This window comes from Prunus mume, linkage group LG6 (genome assembly GCF_029339155.1).
Source record: "Prunus mume cultivar Tortuosa linkage group LG6, ASM2933915v1, whole genome shotgun sequence".
Taxonomy (NCBI): Eukaryota; Viridiplantae; Streptophyta; class Magnoliopsida; order Rosales; family Rosaceae; genus Prunus; species Prunus mume.
In genome coordinates this window covers 7,400,393-7,423,397 of record NC_142703.1, presented here as the reverse complement: position 1 = coordinate 7,423,397, position 23,005 = coordinate 7,400,393, and the positions used below count along the sequence as shown (strand labels likewise).

General features: G+C 38.8%; 5 protein-coding genes across 8 annotated transcripts; 2 read left to right on the top strand and 3 right to left on the bottom strand.

The window, feature by feature from the left end:
• The first annotated feature begins 169 nt into the window (after positions 1-169).
• On the top strand, positions 170-4,978 carry MHX (magnesium/proton exchanger). 4 transcript variants are annotated; one of them, XM_089054345.1, is made up of 10 exons: positions 174-463; positions 870-1,011; positions 1,170-1,294; positions 1,870-2,045; positions 2,172-2,290; positions 2,396-2,556; positions 2,662-2,795; positions 2,897-3,113; positions 3,218-3,347; positions 3,617-4,978. In XM_089054345.1, the coding sequence occupies exons 2-10, from the start codon at positions 992-994 to the stop codon at positions 3,912-3,914; spliced, it is 1,380 nt and encodes a 459-aa protein (XP_088910471.1). In that variant the 5' UTR covers positions 174-463; positions 870-991; the 3' UTR covers positions 3,915-4,978. The 4 variants fall into 4 exon arrangements, with proteins under 4 accessions (XP_008235101.1, XP_088910469.1, XP_088910471.1 ...); XM_089054344.1 differs by having other exon boundaries at positions 174-769; XM_008236879.2 differs by having other exon boundaries at positions 170-463; positions 870-1,294.
• On the bottom strand, positions 4,591-7,460 carry PHR2 (photolyase/blue-light receptor 2). The gene is made up of 4 exons (XM_008236881.2): positions 6,175-7,460; positions 5,362-5,591; positions 5,183-5,269; positions 4,591-4,975 (listed from the first exon to the last, which is right to left on the bottom strand). Exons 1-4 carry the CDS (start codon positions 7,153-7,155, stop codon positions 4,894-4,896), a joined length of 1,380 nt encoding a protein of 459 aa, XP_008235103.2. The 5' UTR covers positions 7,156-7,460; the 3' UTR covers positions 4,591-4,893.
• A 472-nt stretch (positions 7,461-7,932) lies between these two features.
• LOC103333972 (S-adenosyl-L-methionine-dependent methyltransferases superfamily protein) lies at positions 7,933-10,320 on the top strand. Its single transcript, XM_089054348.1, has 7 exons — positions 7,933-8,322; positions 8,541-8,692; positions 8,785-8,905; positions 9,152-9,276; positions 9,400-9,528; positions 9,622-9,786; positions 9,986-10,320. Exons 1-7 carry the CDS (start codon positions 8,130-8,132, stop codon positions 10,055-10,057), a joined length of 957 nt encoding a protein of 318 aa, XP_088910474.1. The 5' UTR covers positions 7,933-8,129; the 3' UTR covers positions 10,058-10,320.
• Positions 10,321-10,689: 369 nt separating this feature from the next.
• Positions 10,690-16,256, bottom strand: GCP4 (GAMMA-TUBULIN COMPLEX PROTEIN 4). The gene is made up of 16 exons (XM_008236884.3): positions 15,820-16,256; positions 15,452-15,737; positions 15,233-15,369; positions 14,978-15,076; positions 14,702-14,822; positions 14,280-14,552; positions 13,991-14,071; positions 13,834-13,917; positions 13,454-13,540; positions 13,276-13,331; positions 12,948-13,133; positions 12,528-12,753; positions 12,314-12,402; positions 11,495-11,648; positions 11,078-11,200; positions 10,690-10,986 (listed from the first exon to the last, which is right to left on the bottom strand). Exons 1-16 carry the CDS (start codon positions 15,975-15,977, stop codon positions 10,918-10,920), a joined length of 2,229 nt encoding a protein of 742 aa, XP_008235106.1. The 5' UTR covers positions 15,978-16,256; the 3' UTR covers positions 10,690-10,917.
• A 149-nt stretch (positions 16,257-16,405) lies between these two features.
• LOC103333974 (U3 ribonucleoprotein (Utp) family protein) lies at positions 16,406-21,654 on the bottom strand. The gene is given in 12 exon segments (XM_008236885.3): positions 16,406-16,913; positions 17,135-17,266; positions 17,462-17,851; positions 17,940-18,023; positions 18,157-18,237; positions 18,335-18,706; positions 18,977-19,047; positions 19,050-19,308; positions 19,525-19,746; positions 20,219-20,700; positions 20,970-21,099; positions 21,233-21,654. Coding segments are annotated over 12 exon segments (2,700 nt in total). The 5' UTR covers positions 21,539-21,654; the 3' UTR covers positions 16,406-16,742.
• Positions 21,655-23,005: the final 1,351 nt, after the last annotated feature.

The following is a 23,005-nucleotide window of genomic DNA, read 5'->3' as shown; positions in this document are numbered from 1 at the left end:
TTTTGCTCGTATTGATAAAGAAAAAATATATATATATATATTGTTGTCATTGTAATTTGTAACTACAAAGGAAAAAAGAAACGTATCGCCTTCACTGTTCACCATTGTAATAATTTATTTATGCAACACCAGTTCAGATGGTTAATAACAATTAGCAAATTTAATCATTCAAGATGAGGAAAGCTTTGGCCCCAAACCATGCACGTCTGCGTCCTCTGACTTTTATTGACTCAGAACCAAAAAGTCAGCAAACAGCTCTCTCTGTTCACGCATCCCCCAACCCAACTCCCCACCGTTTTGAAAATTGAGAGATTGACACTCCCCGCCACACCTGTCCATTGCTTTGCTATCTACTTTCTTTTGATTTGGATTCGCACGTCATCACTTGTGGCAGGAGCTTCGGCGGCCGTCGATTCCGGCACCGGCGAGCTTCCTGCCTTCCCTTCCTACGTGAGCTCCTCAGGTTGTCCCTCCTTGCATCTCTGTTTTCTAATTTATTTCATCTTCTTCTTGTGAACCCATAAATGTGATCTAGCTGTATGTATGATTCGATAGTTGAAGATTTGTACTCGCGCCTTTCGGTGATGCCATGGATTTGTTTGGTTTTTGGGTTTTCTGGGATTTGCATTGAGAGCTTGTTGTGTCAAAACAAAGACTCGCCAACATGTTGTTGAACATCTTCTTCCGTTGAAATGGAAAATTGAAAGCAATGTTAATTTGGGTATTAGGAGCTGAATTGCTCGCTTTGTCTGTCTTATCTTTGTTGCAGGTTAATCCTCTTTATTTGGTCCTTTACTCATTGACAGTATTAAGTCATGCATAATTGTAATCAATTTCTGATAACCAAATTTCTTCTCTGCATCAATCAGGTCTTGTTGCTTTACTTCACTGTAGTTTTTGGACTGCAAGCAATTTGAGCAAACCACATAAACCATGCCTGGAAATTCCAGTATAATGGGTCAAGAAAATTGTGAAAGCTACTTTATTTTTCATGGTGAAACTAGCCTTGGGGTTGGTTTCCGGACTTTCTTATATTTTCTTGGTCTTGCTTACTGTTTCGTTGGGTTGTCTGCTATAACTGCTCGTTTTTTCCAATCAATGGAGAGTGTTGTGAGCCACACACGGAAGGTGGTAGATATCAATCCTTATACTGGTGCTGAAATTATTAGGTATGAGAAAGTGTGGAACTTCACAATTGCAGACATTAGCCTGCTGGCTTTTGGGACCAGCTTTCCTCAAATATCATTGGCTACTATTGATGCTATAAGAAACCTTGGGAAGCTGTATGCTGGAGGTTTGTTTTACAAAACTTACTGAATTATTGATGTGACTTTGAGATTTTAGCTTCATGGTTTATTGTTCATCTTTTTCCCTGATGGATTGTTTATCCTTTTCCGTGTCACATTGTTTTATCATGCTACTGTCACTTTTACACACACACACATTGAGATACACTGCAAGAAACATGAGTTTTGCTGTAGTATCAGTTCAAAACTTCATGTGTTCAATAGCTGTTAGTAGGTAGGATACTAGATGACCTGAGTAGAATAGAGTACTGTTGAGGGAAGTTCATGATTTGTTATTCTTCTCCAATATGACAGAGGTAAGGAGAAAAAGGAGAAGCACATTTCATCTGCTTCTGATGAGCATGATCTCCCAAAATCTATCTTGTGATTGGAGTCACTGGGAATGCACTGAAATGTTGATAATGACGATTACTCAACTGTGTGATTTGGTTTTCTTCCATTTTGAATCTTTTTGCATGCTTCTGCAATCATTTCTCTGATTTTCTTTTCTTCACACGTAGGTTTAGTTACATTTATTATCTTCTTTCATATATTTTAACACTGTAGTCTTCTTAATTTATAGGTTTGGGTCCTGGAACACTAGTTGGTTCTGCTGCATTCGACCTTTTCCCCATCCATGCAGTATGTGTTGTAGTTCCTAGAGTCGGAGAGCTGAAAAAGATAGCTGATGTAGGAGTCTGGCTAGTTGAGCTCTTTTGGTCTTTTTGGGCCTATATTTGGCTATATATAATTTTAGAGGTAATTTGAAGGAATCACCCTATGCTAATCATCCTTTTTCTTTATTTTTATCTGTCAAAACATTTCGGGTTATGCCTGACACGCATTTAGAACTCTGTAGTGAAATGGTTTTACTTAACACTGCAGGTGTGGACACCGAATGTGATTACAATATGGGAGGCCTTATTGACAGTACTGCAATATGGATTACTGCTGATGCATGCTTATGCTCAAGACAAGCGTTGGCCCTACTTTTCTCTTCCTTTGTATGTTTAAATTAATGTTTGAGATCTTTGTGGTCTTTCTCATTTTTCTAAACTGGTTTAACTTTCTCAGTATTTTGCCTTCATTTCTTGTTTTCATTTCCTAAGACCAAGAAGTGAGAGACCAGAGGATTGGGTGCCAGCTGAGGTTGTTACGTGCAAGAGTTATAGCGGTCCCTGCAATAACTACTCTGAGATACTTGAGGTTGGTGAAGATGAAAACAGGAACGTTGTTGACATTTTCTCCATTCATTCAGGAAGTGGTATAGGTACTTGTCTGAAATTCCTTGAAACGAAATAGTCACTCTCAGGTAAAAATAACATTCTTAGGGGCTTTTTACAATTTTTCTCAATATGGAAGTCTCACTTTGCAGGTCCAGTGTATCAAAACGTTCCTGGAACTGATGAAACTCCTGAATATTCCAATAAAGATTCGCCAGAGAAGATGAGTTTAGAAGACTATCATGTGTTTGCAATTTGGAGGCAACAATTTGTAGACGCAGTCAAGGTATTGTATTCTTTGTTGTATATGCTTAATAATCAAGATATGTGTTGTTTGTGGTAGTTTCCATTTTTGCTGGTTACAGTAATTTCCTTTTTCTGAAACAGTTAGAAAGCACTGAACCAAGAAAACTGAACAACCTATATTTGCGACTAGCAAGAATTTCCTGGCAGTTACTTCTTGTCCCATGGAGACTACTATTTGCATTTGTGCCCCCTTATCATATTGCTCATGGCTGGATTGCCTTCATATGTTCCTTAGTTTTCATCAGTGCGATAGCTTACATTGTAACACAACTCACAGATCTCATAAGCTGTGTCACAGGTTTCTATGATTTTTTGTGATAACTTACAGTTCATCAATATAATTTTGTCCATGATCTAGCTAGTTCTCTAAAACTTTGTCATTCCCATACTTTCTTTTTGCAGGAATAAATCCTTATGTCATAGCATTTACTGCATTAGCAAGTGGAACTTCATGGCCAGATTTAGTTGCGAGTAAGATTGCTGCTGAACGTCAGCTAACAGCTGATTCTGCCATCGCAAACATTACTTGCAGGTTTACTCTTAAAGATCCATTTCAATTTTAGACTTTGTTAAGTTATTTTTCAAGGAATGAATACATTTAGTAGCAAGGAGGTCCGGATAAAGAATTTCGAAGTTTGGTAAACGTTCATCCTTTAACAAATGAAATCCAGAAGATGAAACAAGAAAGATAAGAAAACAAAATTGGATTCAAAGGCCTCACTTGAATTTCAATTTTGTTAAATTTTTTCAGCCATGTCATGAACTCAACTTGCTTTCCTGTTTGTTGATGTCATTTTGCAGCAATTCTGTGAATATATATGTTGGCATTGGCGTTCCGTGGCTGATTGACACTGCATACAATTTCTTTGTATATAAAGAACCACTGCGGATTGAGAATGCAGCGGGTCTTAGCTTCTCTTTGCTTGTATTTTTCTCAACTTCAGTAGGTTGTATTGCGGTTCTGGTAATTAGGCGTCGAACATTGGGTGCTGAGCTTGGAGGGCCAAGGCTTTGGGCTTGGATTACCTTTGTGTTTTTCATGTTGCTTTGGCTTATTTTTGTTGTGCTATCTTCTCTCAAGGTTTCTGGCATCATATGAGAATTATTATTTTTTTTTTCGAAAGAAAAATAAATTCTTTTGCTCGGTATGATTTTGGTTTGTTCTCTTTCTGTATTTAACTAGTATGACTGAGTGTACGGAGTGTATTCCATTGTAACATTGATGTATACAATGCACAAAAATTTCTGATTATGTGTAGCTCATCTGAAGGCATTGGCTTATTATTCACCTTAGCCTTTTCTATCAAATAAGGGTATTGGTATGTTATCTACATAAATTTAGGAGGGTGTATTCAATTTAGATTTTAAATGATTTTAAAAGAGTTATAAAGTTGATGGATTTTAATTGAATTTAATTGAGTTTGACTGAATTCTACAAACTCCACATAGATTTTTGATTGAATTTGTGTATAGATTTTAGTTGAGTTTGTTAGAGTTTTATTATTGATTTTAATGGAGTTTATAGCATTCAAAAAACAAAGGGTTTAGGGGTGATGACGGTGGTGGTGATGGCAGTGGAGATGGTTTGTGGTTGATGGTGGAGGTGGGGGTGGTAGTGGCGGTGGCGGTAATGGTGATGATGCTGACAGTGGTTGTGGTGGCAACGGTGGGGGTGATGGTGGGGGAAACATCACCCTTAGTATAATTTCTTCTTGGTATTTTTTTCTCCTTAAATAGGCGAAGTAAACATGTGAGATGAGTGAAAGACAAGTGAATTTAAAAGCGCGGAAATTCTATTTCTTTTGTAAATCTGTAATTCCATTAACAACTTGGTCAATGTGTACAACAAACCAAAGATAGAAGGCAAAAAGCAGACCATCTGTTATTCACATGAGAACGTATGAAGAATGGGACAAATCTCCATATTCAACCACATTATTTGGAACCGAAAACAAGGTTCAACAAGGAACAACTCCTTCAGAGGAACCCTACAACATCTAACTGCTACATCTTGGAAAATTAAAAGAGTTGAAACTAATCCATATCTCAACATTTCATCATCCAATTTAAGTTCTTCCCTAAGCAAGGGCACCCGTACATGCTGTGGCTGGAGCAGCGTCAAGCTGTTTCTTTGCAGAACTGTATTTCTTGGTGACAAATCTGTATTGAGCAGGGATATACAAAAAAAAATCAGTACAGTACTACCCATATTATAACACATCTTCAACTTGATATGTTTGAAAGCTAAAGTAGAGAATAGGGTGTATACGCAAGAGCCAATCAGGTGATGGTAGAATTGTTGATAGAGAAGGACAAGATGAAATAATAGTTCTCATGTGATTTTAGCGTCATGGTCTGTCTATTTACCTGAAGAAATCCCTCCACAGCAACTCAAACATCAACCAATTCATTCCACTGCCACCATCATCCCGCTTTGAGGAAGCAGAAATGGTTCTATCAATCATAAAATTGCATTGAACAGTGAGTACATATCAAATATAAATTTAGAAACTACAGCACCATTTAAGAGAAAGGCATAGGCACACCTGTCAGCAGTTTTCTTTAGCTCATCAAACATACTGCGGGGAGAGAGGCATCCCATGGCCAGCCATGGAGAGATCTTGCATGAAAAATTTGCACCATATATGCTATCATGGCTTCCATCTTTGCCACCCTTGGGTGGTTGTGCTTGGCACTCAGCTGCAAACTTTTTGAGCCTCTCTAGGGCTTCGGCTTCCCCTCCCACCATGGAAGCATTGGCAGGTGGTCTTCCATCCTATAAGACAAGAGATGAAAATATTTTCACTTTCCAGGGAACAGGTCAAAAAATATTATCACAGAACTATAAAAAGGAGGAAACTAACAGCACCATGTGTCAAAAACAGTTTCCATGTCAATAAATGATGATACTCTTATTCTTCGAATCCATTTTAGGCTAGTAATGGCAAAAGATCCAAATGCTAGCATTAGTAAAGTTGCAGCTGAACCATTAACGACCATTCAAGTTATACAAATTTGAGCAAAAAGTTTGTTTGATACTAAATCTTTTCATACTTAAAACCGGAATATTCAAAACTAACTTACTTCTCGGTCCCTATCTCGTGCAAACATTTGATAGAAATAACACATACTCAAGTCTTTATATACTAAGATGCCAAGCAAGGCCTTATTGATTCTATAAACTTGTTCACCTTTTCCATTATCCTGATGTAAAAGATTGTTCATTTCTATTTATCTTGTAACCACGACATCATCAATTCTCAATTATATCCACAGAACAATCAGTCCAAAACACTTTCGATGAAAACTATAGGATCAAAGATGAGTTAATATAACAACTCAGAAACTGAAAGTCAAACCTGAGACATTGTAGCAGATGGATTAAGACCCAAATCCATTAAGGAAGGAATATCCCCAGGCTCCACATCACCACGAGAGGGCAAGCCCTTCATTTGTTCCAAAGCCTCGATCGTCTTCCTCACCTCCAATCCCTTTACTTTCTCTCTAAACCCACCATAATTCGTGGGCATTTCCTCCAACTTAAATGGTAAATCATCCATATGGTACAGAGTGCTTCCCCAGAAGTACTTGACCTCCACATTCTCCTCCTTCATAGCGGCTTCGATCTTCTCCTCGGCCTTAACCTCGTCGTGCGAAACCTCTCTGTGCGCATAAATGGCGTCGGCGCCGATTGACTTGGCCAGCTCCACCAAAACCGTCTCGGGCTTCCCGATTCGGACCACCAGATCGGACCCTCTTGCCTGGAGATTCTTGCGGAGGTCTGAGACCGATTCAACCAAGAAGGACGCACGGTATGGACCGGTCTTATCGAACCCAGAAGAGGATTTTCCGTAGTCTCTCGGGTCAAAGCAATAGACGGGCAAGACTGACATGGACTCGTTGTTGGCCGAGTTGAGGCACTCGTTATCGTGGACACGCAAATCGTTTCTGAACCAGACAATGGAAGCTCGGCGAATTGCGGCCCCATTGGAGGGGTCTAGAGGACGGCGAGGGCCTAAAGAGAGAGGGTTTTGCAGAGGGTTGGCTGAGATGGTGGACTTGAATGAGAGCTTCGGAGGAGTTACATTGGCCGTGGATAGAGAGAGGTGAGCCAAGGAAGAGGCCTGAGTGGGCACCTTGACCTTGTTTGGCTGGGAAGAAAACAAGGTAGAAACTTTGGGTTGTTGGAAAAAGTGGGTGGGGAGGATTGTAGAGAGAGAAAGAGAGAGGGAAGCAGTGGCAAAAGGAGGAAGTGATGAGGAAGGCACAATGGCAAGTGAGTTTTGTTCCTCTGACGATTTGGATTCTGGGTTTTCTGATACTTGGAGATTGGGGTCCATTTTCTAGGGTTCGTTTGAGAGATGCAGCAGAGATTGAAGATAAGCTAATGTCTTCCTGGTTGGCTTTGGCTACCTCTGGTTTGCTCTCTCAGTCTCGCTCACTATTTCCCTAGATTGTCTGATTGTGTGTGTTCTCCGCGGTTGGTGGCCTTGTGATTTTTGCGGGTTTTAAAGCCTTTGGTCTCATTGCATCCAAATTCCTTTGTTTAATAACCAACCTGCCTGCACCTAACAATTTGCACTAACTTTTCACATTTCAACTTCAACAGCCTTCAGTCTAATTCAGATAATTAGATGGGTCGTATGGCCTTTGGCCCGCTAGAACTCCAATTCAATCCTTTGTTTCTTTAAAATATTATTTAAAGATAAGTCTACTGATAAAGGGAAAATCGAACACAAAATCTTATACGCTCTAAGATCCCGTCACTAATACTCTCCATATTCTTCATTCTTGTGTAGTTTGTCATCCAAGATAAATGGGGATTTAGGCTTAGCAAACTTCTTTTTAATGCAGTTACCAAATTAATTAGGATCAATCTACACAAGATTTGGGATTGTGGCACAGCTATGTGTTCATGAAGCTGATGGGACATCAACGTTAGTTGTGGAATGGGTCCTAAGGTGTTAGGTGCATTATCAAACCCCCTTGATTTTAATTCCTGAATAGACATGGTTCGTGTCCTATCATAATCTTCTGAGTCATTGTACACACACCCAAAAATTTATTCTGCACGCATTCTATCAAATAATACAATTATTCACTCAAATAAGTTTAGTTTAGACGGGGTGTCATTTTACGGTGGGTCGTTTTGGCTTAACGACTGAGGTCGTGTCGTGTGCGCGCACCGCGCTCCATGCGCAGCGTAAGAGGGCCTGTGTTAAGTCTTCAGCCAATACTGAGGCTCAACGTTCGGATGATGAATCCTTTCAATTTCTCGTGAGTCTTGTCATCGACGAAGAGTAATCTGAATTGTATGGACTGTTTTGTGGGCTTTGCACATGACTCGGCTACTGCAATCTTGCGCCGACCGGTAACCTACACTACTTCAAGAACATATAGAAATGGCGGGTTGAAATTGAGAGCAAAGCTCGTCGAAGAAAATGACCCATTACTTCAATCCGCCTTAGATTCAGCCTCTCTTCGTTTCCGAGAAACCCATCGACCAGGCAAGCCCATATCCTGTATTTGACACTTTTCTTTTTCAGTGGGGTATTTAATCAATCAAATAGCTCTTAATGATTCGTATTATTATGGATGATCTGTTTTTGTTTTAGTTTTATAGTAGCAATTCGATTGACGCAAACAACTTATAAAGAATGCATCTTTATTTGAATTTTGTGTGCAATTTCTGAGTATGTGATTAGTACTTGCAATTCATGTGCAGAGCCTCTCTTTGTTGATCCGTATGCCGGTTGCTTTGTTGCTCCTAATGCTCAGATGGATATGAAGCAAGCCTCGGACCATTATTGCCTTGCAACTAAATTCATTGATGATAAGTTGCTCCGTACAGTGAACCATATTGATGGACTTAAGCAGGTAGTTTTTGTTTGTCTAGAGATACGATTTAACTTCATACACTTGTTCTTGTCAATCCTTAAGTTTCGATGGTATTCTTCTTGAAAGTGCAGGTTGTTTTGCTAACAGATGGCATGGACACCCGTCCATATAGGCTTAGTTGGCCAACTTCAACCATTATATTTAATATATCTCCAGAACGGGTATTCAAAAGAGCAGCTGAAAAGCTTCAAGGTGATTGCAAACTTACAACATCAACTAGTGACAATTTGGTGAAATTAAAGATTTTGCAGCTATTTGAAAAAAAAAAGATAATTGTGTATCATGGGCATCAAATATTTTGTTGATGCATGTCTTGTTTAATTCTTAATCCTCAGCAAATTCCAGCTTTTTAGGAATTCTTTTATTATACATTACCATCTTGTTTTTGCTAAGTAGGCACTGCAAAATGTTCTCATAGTATTATCTTAAATCCCTCAGGTGTTGGGGCAAAGATTCCAAGAAGCTGCGTATCCCTTCATGTTCCTTTGGAATCCTCCAACATACAGCAAAGTCTGCGTGCTAAAGGCTTTAATGGCAATCGCCCTAGTATATGGGCCATGCAGGTATCTAAAGAAGGTTTTCAAGCTGTACTATACTGACTGACCAGTAGTTGTCTATTTGTGTGTAGCTTATCATGGTGATTCTGTTTCAGTGGGTGGGGAAGTCATTTTAGTATGTTGTTGTAGGGGCTCCCTGTGATGACATTAGCAACTTTTGAGGACATATTGCTCACCGTAAGTGGTTCTGCCATGAACGGATGTTTTTTCTTGGGAGAATTGCCTGCTTGGTTGGCAGAAACTGAAATAGGGATCAAGGTCAGTTTGCTTATTTCAAGTGTTTTTCAGTGTTTGAATTGCTTTTCTCTTCAAAAAAGAAATGCACCACCTGTCTCCTGTTTTGTTCTGTAGACTAGTGCAAGGAAATGGATGGAGAAATTATTCATGAACAATGGCTTTCGGGTGGACATGATTTGCTATGAGGAAGTTGCGAGGAGTTTAGGCAAGGACTTAGCATCAGGAAGCTATAAGAATATACTATTTTCTGCGGAACAACTGCGGTTTTCTGATGATCAGGTAACATGTTTTTCAGTATCTGACAATTTATGAACGCTTAAATAGTGGTATTCATGTAACCAGAGGAATCAATCTCTCAACTCATCCTGTCTACATATTCAAACCGTTATCTTCTTTCCCCAGGAGTTAGTGTGTTGTGTCAGTATCATTAGTCCTTCAAACGCTGGAACTTTTCTAAACCTTTTTACATTGTTGACAGATGGAAACTTGGAGGAAGGAATTTCAAAGAGCCGAGGAAGAAGGGGACGAGGAAGGCTTCGAAGAGCTCTAATACAATGCCACATTTGTTTCGCATTTTATTATCTTGTTTTTAATTAAGCCGCCACATTGTAAATCATTTATAATGAAATTTTGGAATTTAGTTGTTCTCTCTTTCCTTCTTTGTATAAGTTTTGAAGATGTTAAGGGCTCTGCTCCCATTTCATTTTTGGACATGTTCCTCCACATGTTTATTGCTATTTTCGCGAGGAGAATCTGTGTTTCACGTGTACAGTGATATGTTGTATATAAATGTAATGCTTATTCAATCCACAACCAGATTCACAATTTTCACGTAACACAGGCCTGTGCTATGGAAGTAAAGTCGAGTCTATGTTTGGCCTCACAACAATGCCGTGATGCTATCATACTCTTTCTTTGTACACAAAATAATAAAGTTCAATTAATTTAAAAAGACAGCTTCAGACCCAATACATAGAAAAGGTTCACCTAATGACCCACAATTCCAAGCCGCCAATCAAAATCGCTACCTAATTCCCCTTCGCCAAGGATTGTAATTTGTTTGTTTGTTTCACCCTTTCAGGACAACAAAGCTGACGAGAAGAAACCCGCAGCCTCGACTCGAACCGTACCACAAAATAGGTACCTGGCTTTCATCCACTCAGAAAATCAACAAGCAAGGAGTTGACAAAAATACCTTATCTACATAATAACTCGGAAAAACATTTGATGTATATTACAATTTACACACACACGAAAATCTGTCTTCAGACAAGCATTAACAAAGCTCGTTTTCTCTGTCCTTCCATTAAAATTAAGAAGCAAAAACAAATTTACCAGTGCTCACGTGGCCTGCTCCTGAAAATAGTTTGCAGGAGCCACTTCGAAGCCGTAGAACAAAAATATGCTATGCTACTGTTGATTCAAAACAGAAAGTGTAGGCCGTGGTCTTACAACGTTCAGCACACCTTTTGCTGTTGCCTGTTGAGAGAGGAATGAACAATAAAATGTTAAGAAATCGCAAGGCAAAAATTATAAGTATCTAGCCCAGCGTCTTGCCTGGGGATTTTACCTCAAAGAAGGAGTTGAAGTTGAGACGCATCAGAAAACGCCTAAGAAATGGGGCTCGCTGGCTCCCAACAAGCCTACTACTGCGCAATATCGTGTATAGCGAGTTTGATTTCTTGTTAAATTCCTGAACAAAGTAAAACAAAACCAAATTGAAGATGAAGTCCACATATTGGAACATTATATAACATGTTAAATAATGCAAGCAGCTATGGAGTCTTGTGAAAGCCAAACAACATAACCTACATCCTCGAATTATGCAGGGCTAGTCAATTGTCAGAAACAACCAGAGAGGTAAACCAACTCTGGCATCAACAAAGGAGTAAATTCCCAGGACAGTTGCAGCAGTATAATATGTGGAAATTATTCTTGTCAATAATTGCAAGAAGAGAGAATATTTTCGCAAAACAATGATGTTTACCTCTATAATGTGTTCCAATTCAGATGTATTTGCACTGCTTTCTTGGTTCTCAATGTTCCAGCAGAACTGAAGGCAAAGTTTCATTATGCTGTCCAGTATCCTTGATAAAGAGCCAATGTCCAAGAAAGACTGTGAAATTAAAGCTGATAAATACCTGTAGGAAATTTTAGAAGTCCATGAGCATTATGGTGCAATAGAAAATATGGACAAAGCACACACAGGGAATAGCTGAAAATATGTAAGAGCAACAGTAACAAGCTCTTCAACAAATTAATTAAATGAACAGAAAAAAATCGATGCACAACCATGATTCGGTTACGTGCTTGGCAGAAATACAAAGGCAACATGAACCTCTAATAGATTGAACAAATTCCACAAAAATTCATAGTTGACTAAACATTAATTGCCTTGTAATATTCAAAAAGGAAACCACATATCCTATCAAGTGTGGGCAAGGTGTCACAAAGACCTTTCTATTCCCTAGTCAATTCTTGGCCCTCAATTTATACGGAGCTCTTCTGCTCCAAGCTATCATCTCAATCAGCAATCAAGGATCTCTAACTACAAAACTAAATCGAACTGTGGAACAATAAGCCTAGAAACAAAAACTAAACAAGTCTGAGTGGCTCTCAAATGGCTTTCCCCTACCTACAGTTTTCCTGCATTCATCATATTTCATAAGTAGCACGCCTCAACCATTCTCATTAAGTACATCTAATATGATTCTAGGCATATTAGACAACTTTTACAACTGATAGCTATCCAAAAGCATGACAACATAGAAGTGATACACAATAAGAAATTATTTATTCAACTTACTCCTGATGGACGCCCACAAGTCCAGTAAAGTCATTAGAATCTTGAATATGAGCTTGCAAAACATTCCATTGGGATTCTATCACATCCACCTGAAACAGAAAATACATTAGGTGATGCACAGATACTGTTCTATACTGCTTTGTTTTTTGCACAACAAATCTCTGGGAAAATAATGAATATATGGAAGTGAAAGTTAAATGGAATAAACCATAACCTGTATATAAAACTGAAGGTTTCTAATCAAGAAAGCCATATGCTCTCTAATACGCCACATTGGTCTAGATCGCTGCCTTCCCTGCTGAGATACTGAGCCCTTTACATGATCATTCCTATGCTTGGCAAAATCTGTGTGATCTTGATGCATCACAGAGGCCCATGATTTCTCCAATTCCATTTGTGTTCGCTTCAGCCGCAGCAAATATTGGAAGACCCTGCAGTACCTGGGGTACACCTGATGTTAGCATGCATTCACATCATGAACATTCAATAGTTAATAAAATGTTTCAGCAGCTGATTCCTCAAAAGGCTTCTCCAAAATAGAAAAGCATTAGAAATTTTTAGGGACAATTACCAAATATATTGAATCTAAAACAAAGAATGGCATCTGCAACTAGCACTAGCAGTGAAGTCTTACTTGGAGAGCACGTCTGGGGTAAAGAACAACTGTAAGGGCCAATCAACGGAGTATTCAAGAGCAATGCCATCCCAACAGTCAAGAGATATTTCTGAAGAAGCACTTGATAGTGCAGTGCCTGCATTCCCATCTGTCTTTGGTAAATCTACTTGGGAAGATTTTACAGTCATTCCAAATGATGGCATCCTACCAGAGACAGAATGATAGTAGAATAAACAATGTTTATGAAACCTCAAAGTGAAATGACTGATAGGGAAAAAAAAGGCTACATAGTCAAGACCTTCATTTAAAGCAGACAGTAGGAACAATAAAAAAAAAGGGCTCTAACCTTAAGGATACTCTAGAGAAATACTTGTCTTCCTCACTTATAGTCTTAATTGCAGCCTGCATTGGAAGTAGAGCTAAACAAATTGTTTCCAGACATTTGAAAAATGAGGAATGTTGATGCAATTAATATCTCAACTCTGTGATTTAATATGTAAGGAGTCATTTTATAAAAACCTTACCAGCTGAAATGGGACCATAAGATCCGCCTCAGCAGTTGACTGGCGAGGAGGTAGACGCATCAACTGGCGACTCTCTTCAAGAAAGCACTGGCATAATAGATCATGTGTAATTAAGAAACCTCCCAGGTTACAATCATTTAATGGGAAACTATACTAAATATAAGACCACATCAGTACTTCCTGCACATCTACCTTAAGAAAAACTTCAAAAATAGCATTTTCCCATCCGATCATTACTGAACACAAAATTGCCATCAAACGATGACAATTCATTTAGAGATTCGGGAAGGTATATACAGTCACCGCGATGAGAATAAAATTAAAAATTTATGTACTTCGAAAACAGAAGGAAGCAATCTTTACATATTTTCCATCCTTACCTGAAAGAAATCTCCTTTTGCTAAAAGAAAATAGTCTTTCAGTGCCTTCAGATGGCCATTTAAGTCAGCGCGTACAACCACAAGCTGCAGAAATTGAGGGAATATAGTAAATTTTTGTTCTATAACATGGAGGGACCAAAATTTTCACATTCAGCACCTGCCAAAGATGACTGGCAGCAGTAGCCCTAATTGAGTCGATAGCACATTCAAAAGATCTTTTGTGAAACTCAGATGATTCCTGCATATAATGAACATGTAATTTACTCTTAATTAGAAAGAGAAGCTACATCTTGTGTAAAGAAACAAATATAAAGATTGTCAAGAACTATATATTCTGGCACAGTGGATCAAACGCAAACTATCGCATTATCCACCTTATTATGACCTTTAGTTCCAGAAACATGATATCAGCAAGATATGTAGTAATCATAGTGCAAACAGAAAACCTTTAGTTCCAGAAGCATAGTTTCAATCTTATCAGCCTCGGACTGTGGAAGCAATTCTTCTCCAATCAACTCCTTATCCGCAAAAGGGTCTTTGAGGAAAGGAAATCTCCCTGAAAATCCTTGAACTTTCTGAGAGCCTCTAGGCACCTGTTGATGATACACAATATCCTGAAACCGAAAGGCATGGCTCGGATTGCGAAGAACCCTGATGGCCTTGCCTGAAAATAAAATTGATTCTGCAACACGCATATGGATATACTCAGGTAGCATATCCTACAAAGAGAAAGGGGAAGACAATGAAACTCGTAAGTAACAGAATTTGAGTTTCAAAGTTGGGTTTCTCTTTGAGGCAGTGATGTACCACAAATTAAAGCCAAGGTAAAGGGAGAATATGAAATCCCAAAAGACAAAGTCAACAATACCAAATATATATGAAATCCCAAGTGCCAATCTGTTAAAGATGTATCATCTGTTGACATGCGTGCCAACTTTTCAGATATGTCTCGATGAGATGAGCCATGCTCTACATCCTTATCTTCCTGCCTGAAAAGTGATACAGTCAACCATATAAACCATTTTAAGTTGAGTGTAGCTAAAAAATGGAAGGGTATGCCTGAAGGAGAGACACAAGGCATTATATGTTATGGAAGTTTGACAAGTATGCAAACCCCTAAGAAAGGAGTTTCTTCCGTCACTACCTCCTAATGAAAAACTCTCCATGCTGGTCTTGAAGAATCCCATATACCATCCACGCTGCCAGCTGGTTATACAGCACCTGATGTGCATGCCAAAGAAGCCTACGCTACCAACACACAGCAATAAACAAATTAGAAATTAATCAGCTTATAATTCATTTTGCCACTAAAACATAACGAACAGTTCCTAACAGTTACTTTCGAAGAAAGTATTCCACATACACACTGTCCCATTGGCATGAAAAATGAGGTGTATACCTCTGAATGCATGCTTGCAACTCAGGCACTCCACAATGGCATCGTTTGTGCAAAAGGTTCAGAAGCTGACCGCCACGAATGTCATCGCGCTCAATCTCCAGAACAAGCTCATACAGAGGCGGCAAGAGCACAAAAAACTAGCAAAAACCAACTGATCATAAGAAACACATACAAAAATGATTACCAAACAATGCAGCATGCACATTCTTAAAACCCGACCTTATTGAGGCCCTGAGTTACAGTGGCCAATATGGGGACAGTTTCGGACAACAATTTCTGCTCAATGTGGAGAACAGCAGACCTATAGACCGAGAGTATCTCAACAATGCCATTGGCAATTGCCCTGCGATACACACTCGGCTTTTCAGCTTTGGGCTTGGACAAGTCGGAGGCTAAAGAACACTCATTTGCAGACCTTATCCAACTTAAATTCCGAGACCTGACGGAAAAGCGGTCAAGCTCCCGATAGTAAAACCCTAATGTGGTGATCTTCTCTATAAGATCCCTGCAGAGAACGCAGAAAACGATTGGGCATGAAATTGGAATATGTGAAATTTGGAGGGTTTGAGTGTGAATATTTTGGGTACCTTTCGCTGGGTTGAATGAAGGAGATATCGGGAGCGAGCTTGAAAGTAGGCTCATCGGAAATGGGAGCGTCGACGCCGAGAGACTTGGAATGCTCTCTCTCATCTATTATCAGATCGCCGGTGTAGCCCAACAGTGCAAGTAGCAACTCGTGTAACATTGCTGCTGCTTCTTCTCTCTGAATTCTAGTGGAGAGAGATTGGTCAAACTCAGAGACTGGCACTCATGAGCACTGAGCACTGAGCACTGAGGAGTACAAAACGGCGCCGGATTGCACCGTCTAAGGCTTGCTAGGTGGGTTTGGTGGCAACTGGCCGTAATTTGCTTGACGGATTGATTTTTGCTTTCCCAGAAAGGCAAAGCTCAAGCCTCAAACCCGAACGGAGAAATAAGGAGGGAGCTTTGTGGTTTTTCAAGTATTTTAAGCGGGTTATTTTATCCAGATTTAAAATTAAAAATTTTATTTGAATGGGACTAAAATAAATAATGAATGGAATGGTATGGATCATGGAACTAAGAAAGAATGGAAAAGTCAGCTTGAAAAAAACAATTCATGGTGAAACCTTTACATTAATGTGGAAGAAGACATTATTTCAAACTATTTTAGAATATCACTTTGTCAAAACATTATGGGGTTTTCCTTACATGTTAAAAAGATTCAATATAATATAGCTGATACAATTTCTATCAGACTACTGCTTGCATCTAGGACGAAAGAAATAATAAAAATATACAAAGGCAGATTATAACAATTGAATTTCAACCAGCAGCAGGCATAACTCAAGTAACTCTCTCTCTCTCTCTCTCTCTCTCTCTCTCTCTCTTATTTTCAGTCCTCCATCTTCCATGACGTTGAAAATTGCGAAAGCTTTGCCATGGAAAAAACGGAACCAGAAAAAATTCCCAAAAACAGTTTCCACTTTAGCTAATTCTTGAGCTTAGTTTTCACCTTTGTCCCATTTTTGCCGCTATTGCTTTTACTCTTATTCCTCTTTTTCTGTTTCTTTCCACTTTGTGTTTGCTCCTCTATTCTTTCATAAGGATTCACCTCCTCAAACTCGATGGGCTTTATAATCACACCAGGTTTCTTCATTACCTGCACACAATTGCATTTAAGGTGAGAATTGAGAGACGTAATTCAAAAGCACGCAACATCCAGCTTACGGAAACAAAAGATAAAATTGCACGTGGTATTGCAGAATTTCATCACTGGATGCCATTTCAAGCATATTCTCACGACGTAGGAATGGATGTAAAAAGAGCTATAATTTCTACAAGAATAGTCAATCTCCAGTGGAATTGTAATGAGGCACTTACTTCAGGCCGATTAAGAGCTCCAACCGCAGTTGCGGGATTGAATTCAGGACCAAGGGGCATGCGGATGCTCTGTTCATAAACTTCTTTGGACGTGAAAGGGTAAGGCAATGATTTTGTATAAAGTTTCTCAGCCTGTCAAATTAAAATACAAAGGAAAGGGTCACTTAATCGCCACAAACGAGGTATAATCAGACACTTGGACATTAACCCTTGCTCTATGTCTACTAATTTCTATGATCTAATGTTTCCATGTGAATTAAAACATTCATTTGTATGGGACATCACCTACTTGATGAAGAGTGAGTGCTACTATGAAAAACGACTAACCTTTTTATCCAACTTTTCTGAGATAATAACACGTTTAAGATGTGCATCCTTCCTCTTTTTAAGGGTTTCTTCTCTCTTCCTCTTTGCACTTTCATGTTCTTGCAACATCCAAGAAGGTAAGCCTTTCTTTTTCTGTACATGAGTCCACTGACCCCATCCAGGGAGTAAAACAGGCTTTTCGGGTTCAGGATTTTCCTCGTTCAGGACTTCCTGTTTTTCCTTCTCAAAGTCATCCTCCACATCATCAGCAGCAAAGGCTTGACGAATTATCTCAGCTTGAGAAGGAAGTTCATAAGATGATTCAACTTTTGGATCCGAAGTAAGAATCCCATCTACCATCTGCCCCTCACTATCTGCATCACTATCCTCGTCCAAATCTTTCCCAGGTTCCTGTAACAGAAACATTTTCAAAGGGTTAAGCTAGCCAATCAATCATAAATGTGGAAACGTAAATTTTATAAATGCAAAAAGGCCATACTTGCAAATTTTGATTGAGCACAACTGATTCCAAGGGTTGAGTAGGCTTATTCACATTGGCATCTGCATTGTTGCCACCTTTCATCTGTATTCATTACACAAGAAATGGTAATTACCAAAAAAAAGGGAAAAAAGCACATATCCATCATAAGAAAAGTATACAAAGACTCGCATCATTCATATGGAAGAATAAAAAGAATATCCAAAAGAAAACTAACCTTTTTCCATGTGCCTGAAGCAAAAATAGAAACCTCATGTGTCGTCTTCGGACCTGGGTCTTGAACAATATCATCAAAGTTCTGTGAACCACAAGAGATAGAGACGGCATTGTCATGCTCATAGATCAAAAGAGAGGTCTCCAAGAAAGGACAGGAGAAAATTAAGAAACCTTATTACCTTGAAAAGAGAATCCTTATGATATTTAGATTCCTTATGAAGTAAGACAGGATTAATGCTGCCATTGTTCTGCAAATCACTACTTCTGTCTTCCCTGATATCAACATTTTCTTTGGGCTCGAAGTCATCTTCACTATCACTATTACCATAATAATTATCTGATCTAATCTTATTATCTGATTTGGTCTTATTACTTGATTCTGGAGCCTCCTTCTTGGATGCATTGAAGACCATTCTACCACTTGGAGGGGCCACTTTTGCATTATCTGCCCCATTTGAATCCTCCAACTGATTTGACCATGACTCATACTCATGAAGAGCAAGTTTAGCTTCTTCAGCAGCTGCCTCATTCCTTTTTCTCAATCCACGCACCTATGTCAAACAAACAGCTGACTAATGACTTCACAATACAAGGACCAAAAGAATCATGAACGTGACAGGGTCAAGGGAAAGATACAAACAGTAAGTAATGTTTATTTTCCTTATTCAACTGGCCTGCTGAAGATAATTAACATAAGTTCTGACATAATAAAGCATTTTATTTTCAAACAAAGGATTGAAACAACAACAACAATCATGGTAGTTGTAAATTGCTACTACATTGTTAATATCTGAAACTAACAAGAAAAACCAAAGCTTTACCATAAAAGGTAATGAAAGCACTCCTGAATTAGGCACTTCATCATCTTCATCCAACAAGTTAAGTGTCTTCCCTTTGCTTTTTCTAACAACTTTGATGCCCTAGCCTGATCTGAACCAGCTGAATATACATCTACATCATCCTCATCACTACTGTCATCACTGCTACTGCTGCTACCATCTTTCATAGAATTCATTTTTCTTGTTAGCAGAGCATGCAGGTGCTGCTGTTCGGCAATCGCAGTCCGAGTTCCTTCATCTTGGACATCTATACCACGCTCTTTGATGCGCTTGGTCCACTTGGAGCTACCTTTGTGCCTCAGAGTCATTCGTTCCTGGATCAAGTTGAAAATAAAAGAATTAACACGTTGTCTTTTCACTTGTACAATAAAGAGTGTTTCTTGACTGTAACAAGAAGTACAGTTTGCCTTCTGTTTCTGGGTCCTTAGTGTAACCAGAAAAGAGAGAAAACTAAAGTTTCTTGAGGAAGTAACGCACTAAGGAACCAAAACAAGTTAACTACCACCTATATTTGGGGAAAAATCTATCACCTTTGCTCTCTCATACTCTTGCTTCATTGCAAGTTCTTTAGCAGCTTCTGGATCCATTTGACTTTGTGTAGATGATGCCTTCAATCTATCTTTCTTCAACAGACGATGATATGTTTTGGATTTGATCTTTTTTATGTGTTTTGACTTCATTTCATGACGGAAGAGAAGGCTGCGCATTTTGGCCATTCGATTATGGCGGTCCTTTTCATCTTCAGCTGATACCTGTCAAGCAAACCAGAACAAGAAAATGCATTCAAGGAATAGAAACATGCATTCAAGGAATAGATAATTTAGTTTGGTGCAAACACAGAACAATTTAGCTACACTATGCACCATACAAGAACAAAAAGCAAAAAGATCAGTCACAGCAACATGATAGATTATTGACAACCCTACAAAGGATACAAAATACTGAAAAACTAAAGTAATATCAATCTCTGTAATCATCAAAACAAGGTGCAACTTAGTTTTGAAGAAGTTAACATGAAGGTTTTATCAACTATCACAATCTCATTTCAATCATGTCATAGAACCTTACTGACCAGTCAGACAGTTTAACATCAGTTATTCTATTAGATATGAGTACGATCAGATAAATTAACAATTTTGAAGCAATAGGAGACAATAAGTTGCCAAAACTCATCTTATAAAACAATATTATTCCATCAAGTGCACTAGTCTATTGTATACATACCTTATTTAATTCAAGAAGCCTTGACCCATCTTTTTGGTGAGCCTCCATAACCTGGTCGTCATAAACTAATGAAGCAATTTTCTTCTCAAATTCTGTTCTAGGTTCAAATTCAGAAGCTATTGCTCCCACAGTTGAAAACCCCAAATCCATATCATCGTCAAAATATATGGTAGGCGCCTCCCTGTTCCTCTTAATGATTGGCTCCCACTTCTGCAACTCTTCCTTTGATTTTTCATAGGCTGCTTTCCTCTCCAATTTCTCTTGATCTGCCTTTGGAAGCGGAGCAGGAGTAGGAACAGATTTCTTTTCCAAATGATGTATTCTCTTTCTAAGTTTGCTATAACCAGATACTCCATGGAGAGGGTCCAGAAGGTCTCCAATGCTAACGGGTCCTTCACCCTCCAACATATCACGGGTAGGGTTATACTCAGACTCAGGATACGCCTCTGATATAACAACATTGTTTTTCTTCTTCTTCTTCCCTGACAAAGACATTAAATTCACAGTGAGTCAAGCCCCTGACAAATATCCTCGAGCAATGGATAGATAACTCTGAATGCATAACTGGGGTCTTTAAACAAATCCCATATGTGAACTTGCAGAGTCCCCATAACAAAACAGTATTCTGCTTCATTAACTCAAGGGCTACATCACTTTTCTACATGAATATTCATAATTGCATCATTTGTGCTCTAAACACAATTACACGGTAAATTAAACTGGCTAAGAACAATCAGAGGAACTGTCTTACCTTCAAAAGCTTCACTTGTAATTCGTGTGGTTCTTTGCCTTCCGTCATCATCCTCCTCGTCCTCGTCCTCAACCCCATCCTCTCCAGCGTTCCTGGTGTCATTGTCATCATCCGATGACACATTTTCATCCTACAATAAACATGCACATTATTGATAACACAGATTTGAAAAAAATGAGCTCAAAGACTCCTTCTACCATGCAGAGCCAGAACAACCACTACAAAGTCCCGTAAACTGAAATTGTAATTCGACAGTAGCAAACCTCAAATTCCTCAGGCATCTGATACTCGAGATTCTCGACGGGGTCGTACCGGCGGTTCTTCTTGGACTCCTCCTCCGGCAGCTCCTCTTCGTACTCATACAAGTCCCGGCCATAAACCTCTTCCTGATCCTCGTCGGAACCAAAACCCTCATCAACAGGGTTTAAGCGTTCGAGCTCCTTTCGCAGAGCATTGGGCAAACGAGGGCCTTTTCTTTCTCTTGTATCGGTGCCTTTCTTTTGCTTCTTGCTGGGTTTGCCTCTCTTGCCCTTTGCCTCACCTCTAGATTTTCGCTTCGTCTCCGCCATGTCGTCTGCGCGATAGAGAGGAGAGAAGGGCTCGGTTTTCTTCTATAGTGAGGGTGAGAGCAGTAGGCAAGGCACTGGGCAAAACCTACTTGCCTTCAGTGCGCAAGAATTCTATAGTGCCAGCCTTTGCAGACTCAACGGAGCTCGTTTTATACCCAACCCAATCTTAAAGCCCAAACGATTGAAAGTATAGTTGGGCTGCAACGTTAGAGTGTTGGAACTATCGATCGATTCAACCAATCCGCAATTAGGCTCACATGTTTGGCCCCATATAAGTTCCTTTTTTTTTTTTTTTTTCTTTTTTTAAAGCTACAAGTGATATTGGAAGAAAAAGAAATAATCAACTTAAAAACTCGGGTGCAAGAGTAAATGCTCGACCCATGTAAGTTTTGAAACACATAATAACACAAGGGTTCATTTGTTGCTCGGGATCGGAAAGGATTGTCTCATTTTGGTACAAATTTTTTAACTTTAAGTGAGATTGTGTCAACGGGTTCAAAACAAAATTATGTGTTTGAATCCTCCCTTCTAATGAAAGCAAAGCACTCCTGAATTGGATGCTTCATAAGCTCTTCATATTTCTACATCTTTCATTTTCATATTTAAAAAATAAATGAATCAGTTCAAATTTTGCAGCTGTTATTGAGAATTTGTCATCTTGATCACCAATGCATAAGACAAACTATATCCAGCTTATATTATAACTGTCAAGTTGATATTTGATCAAATGAAAGTAACTGATTGGACAACATATCCATGTGAATATCGATCTATCGCGAATTGTGTAGGTATATATCTTAATCAACCTCCAGGAACTTGAAATGCTTGATAGAGGAAGAAGAGGAGCCCCCCATTGTTTTGTTTGCAAGTAAAATATCTGTGACCGATAGAGTCCATATGCATGCATGATCATAAGCATGACATTTCGTAGTACAGAGACAAAGAAGCTACGTTCCTTCCAAGTTCCAACTGCTGGTTTTAAACATTATTTAGGTTTTGTCCATTATCCCATATACACATGAATCAAAATGGTGGGTCACCTGGATTACAGTTATAGTATATACAAAAATATAAATAGTAGCTCTCCTGGTATAGAGGAAACACGAATCATAATATAATATATCCATTAATATTGTTTGAAATTGAAATTCACTTGAAATTTTACATGACGTTCACATAGCGCAACCAATCCCTTCTTAGCGTTCATATATATCTTACACATGCCTTGGACATATTTCCATGTTTCCTTCCAAAGCAAACGCCTCACCATATTTTATATTTGTATTCATATTTATATATGATGGATGCAAGATATATAATGTCTGACATTAAAACGAATGCAATAACATATATATATACATACATACATACATGTCCATAATTTTATTTGGAAGATGAACTAAGTCTCTGGATAGCTTATGTAGATATTTGGCCGGAAATATGATAGAAACTAGGGGAGATTAAGTT

What these genes read in the sequence shown, in the direction of transcription:
- MHX (XM_008236879.2), top strand. Translation starts at nt 934, where the DNA reads ATGCCTGGAAATTCCAGTATAATGGGTCAAGAAAATTGTGAAAGCTAC. An exon ending in TGGGAAGCTGTATGCTGGAG is followed by an intron (nt 1,295 to 1,869) that starts GTTTGTTTTACA and finishes CTTAATTTATAG; the next exon opens with GTTTGGGTCCTGGAACACTA. An exon ending in TCATTCAGGAAGTGGTATAG is followed by an intron (nt 2,557 to 2,661) that starts GTACTTGTCTGA and finishes CTCACTTTGCAG; the next exon opens with GTCCAGTGTATCAAAACGTT.
- PHR2 (XM_008236881.2), bottom strand. Translation starts at nt 7,155, where the DNA reads ATGGACCCCAATCTCCAAGTATCAGAAAACCCAGAATCCAAATCGTCA. An exon ending in CATCTGCTACAATGTCTCAG is followed by an intron (nt 5,592 to 6,174) that starts GTTTGACTTTCA and finishes CTTGTCTTATAG; the next exon opens with GATGGAAGACCACCTGCCAA. An exon ending in CTAAAGAAAACTGCTGACAG is followed by an intron (nt 5,270 to 5,361) that starts GTGTGCCTATGC and finishes TATGATTGATAG; the next exon opens with AACCATTTCTGCTTCCTCAA.
- LOC103333972 (XM_089054348.1), top strand. Translation starts at nt 8,130, where the DNA reads ATGGACTGTTTTGTGGGCTTTGCACATGACTCGGCTACTGCAATCTTG. An exon ending in AGCAGCTGAAAAGCTTCAAG is followed by an intron (nt 8,906 to 9,151) that starts GTGATTGCAAAC and finishes TAAATCCCTCAG; the next exon opens with GTGTTGGGGCAAAGATTCCA. An exon ending in AAACTGAAATAGGGATCAAG is followed by an intron (nt 9,529 to 9,621) that starts GTCAGTTTGCTT and finishes TTTGTTCTGTAG; the next exon opens with ACTAGTGCAAGGAAATGGAT.
- GCP4 (XM_008236884.3), bottom strand. Translation starts at nt 15,977, where the DNA reads ATGTTACACGAGTTGCTACTTGCACTGTTGGGCTACACCGGCGATCTG. An exon ending in TTCATTCAACCCAGCGAAAG is followed by an intron (nt 15,738 to 15,819) that starts GTACCCAAAATA and finishes CGTTCTCTGCAG; the next exon opens with GGATCTTATAGAGAAGATCA. An exon ending in TAACTCAGGGCCTCAATAAG is followed by an intron (nt 15,370 to 15,451) that starts GTCGGGTTTTAA and finishes GGTTTTTGCTAG; the next exon opens with TTTTTTGTGCTCTTGCCGCC.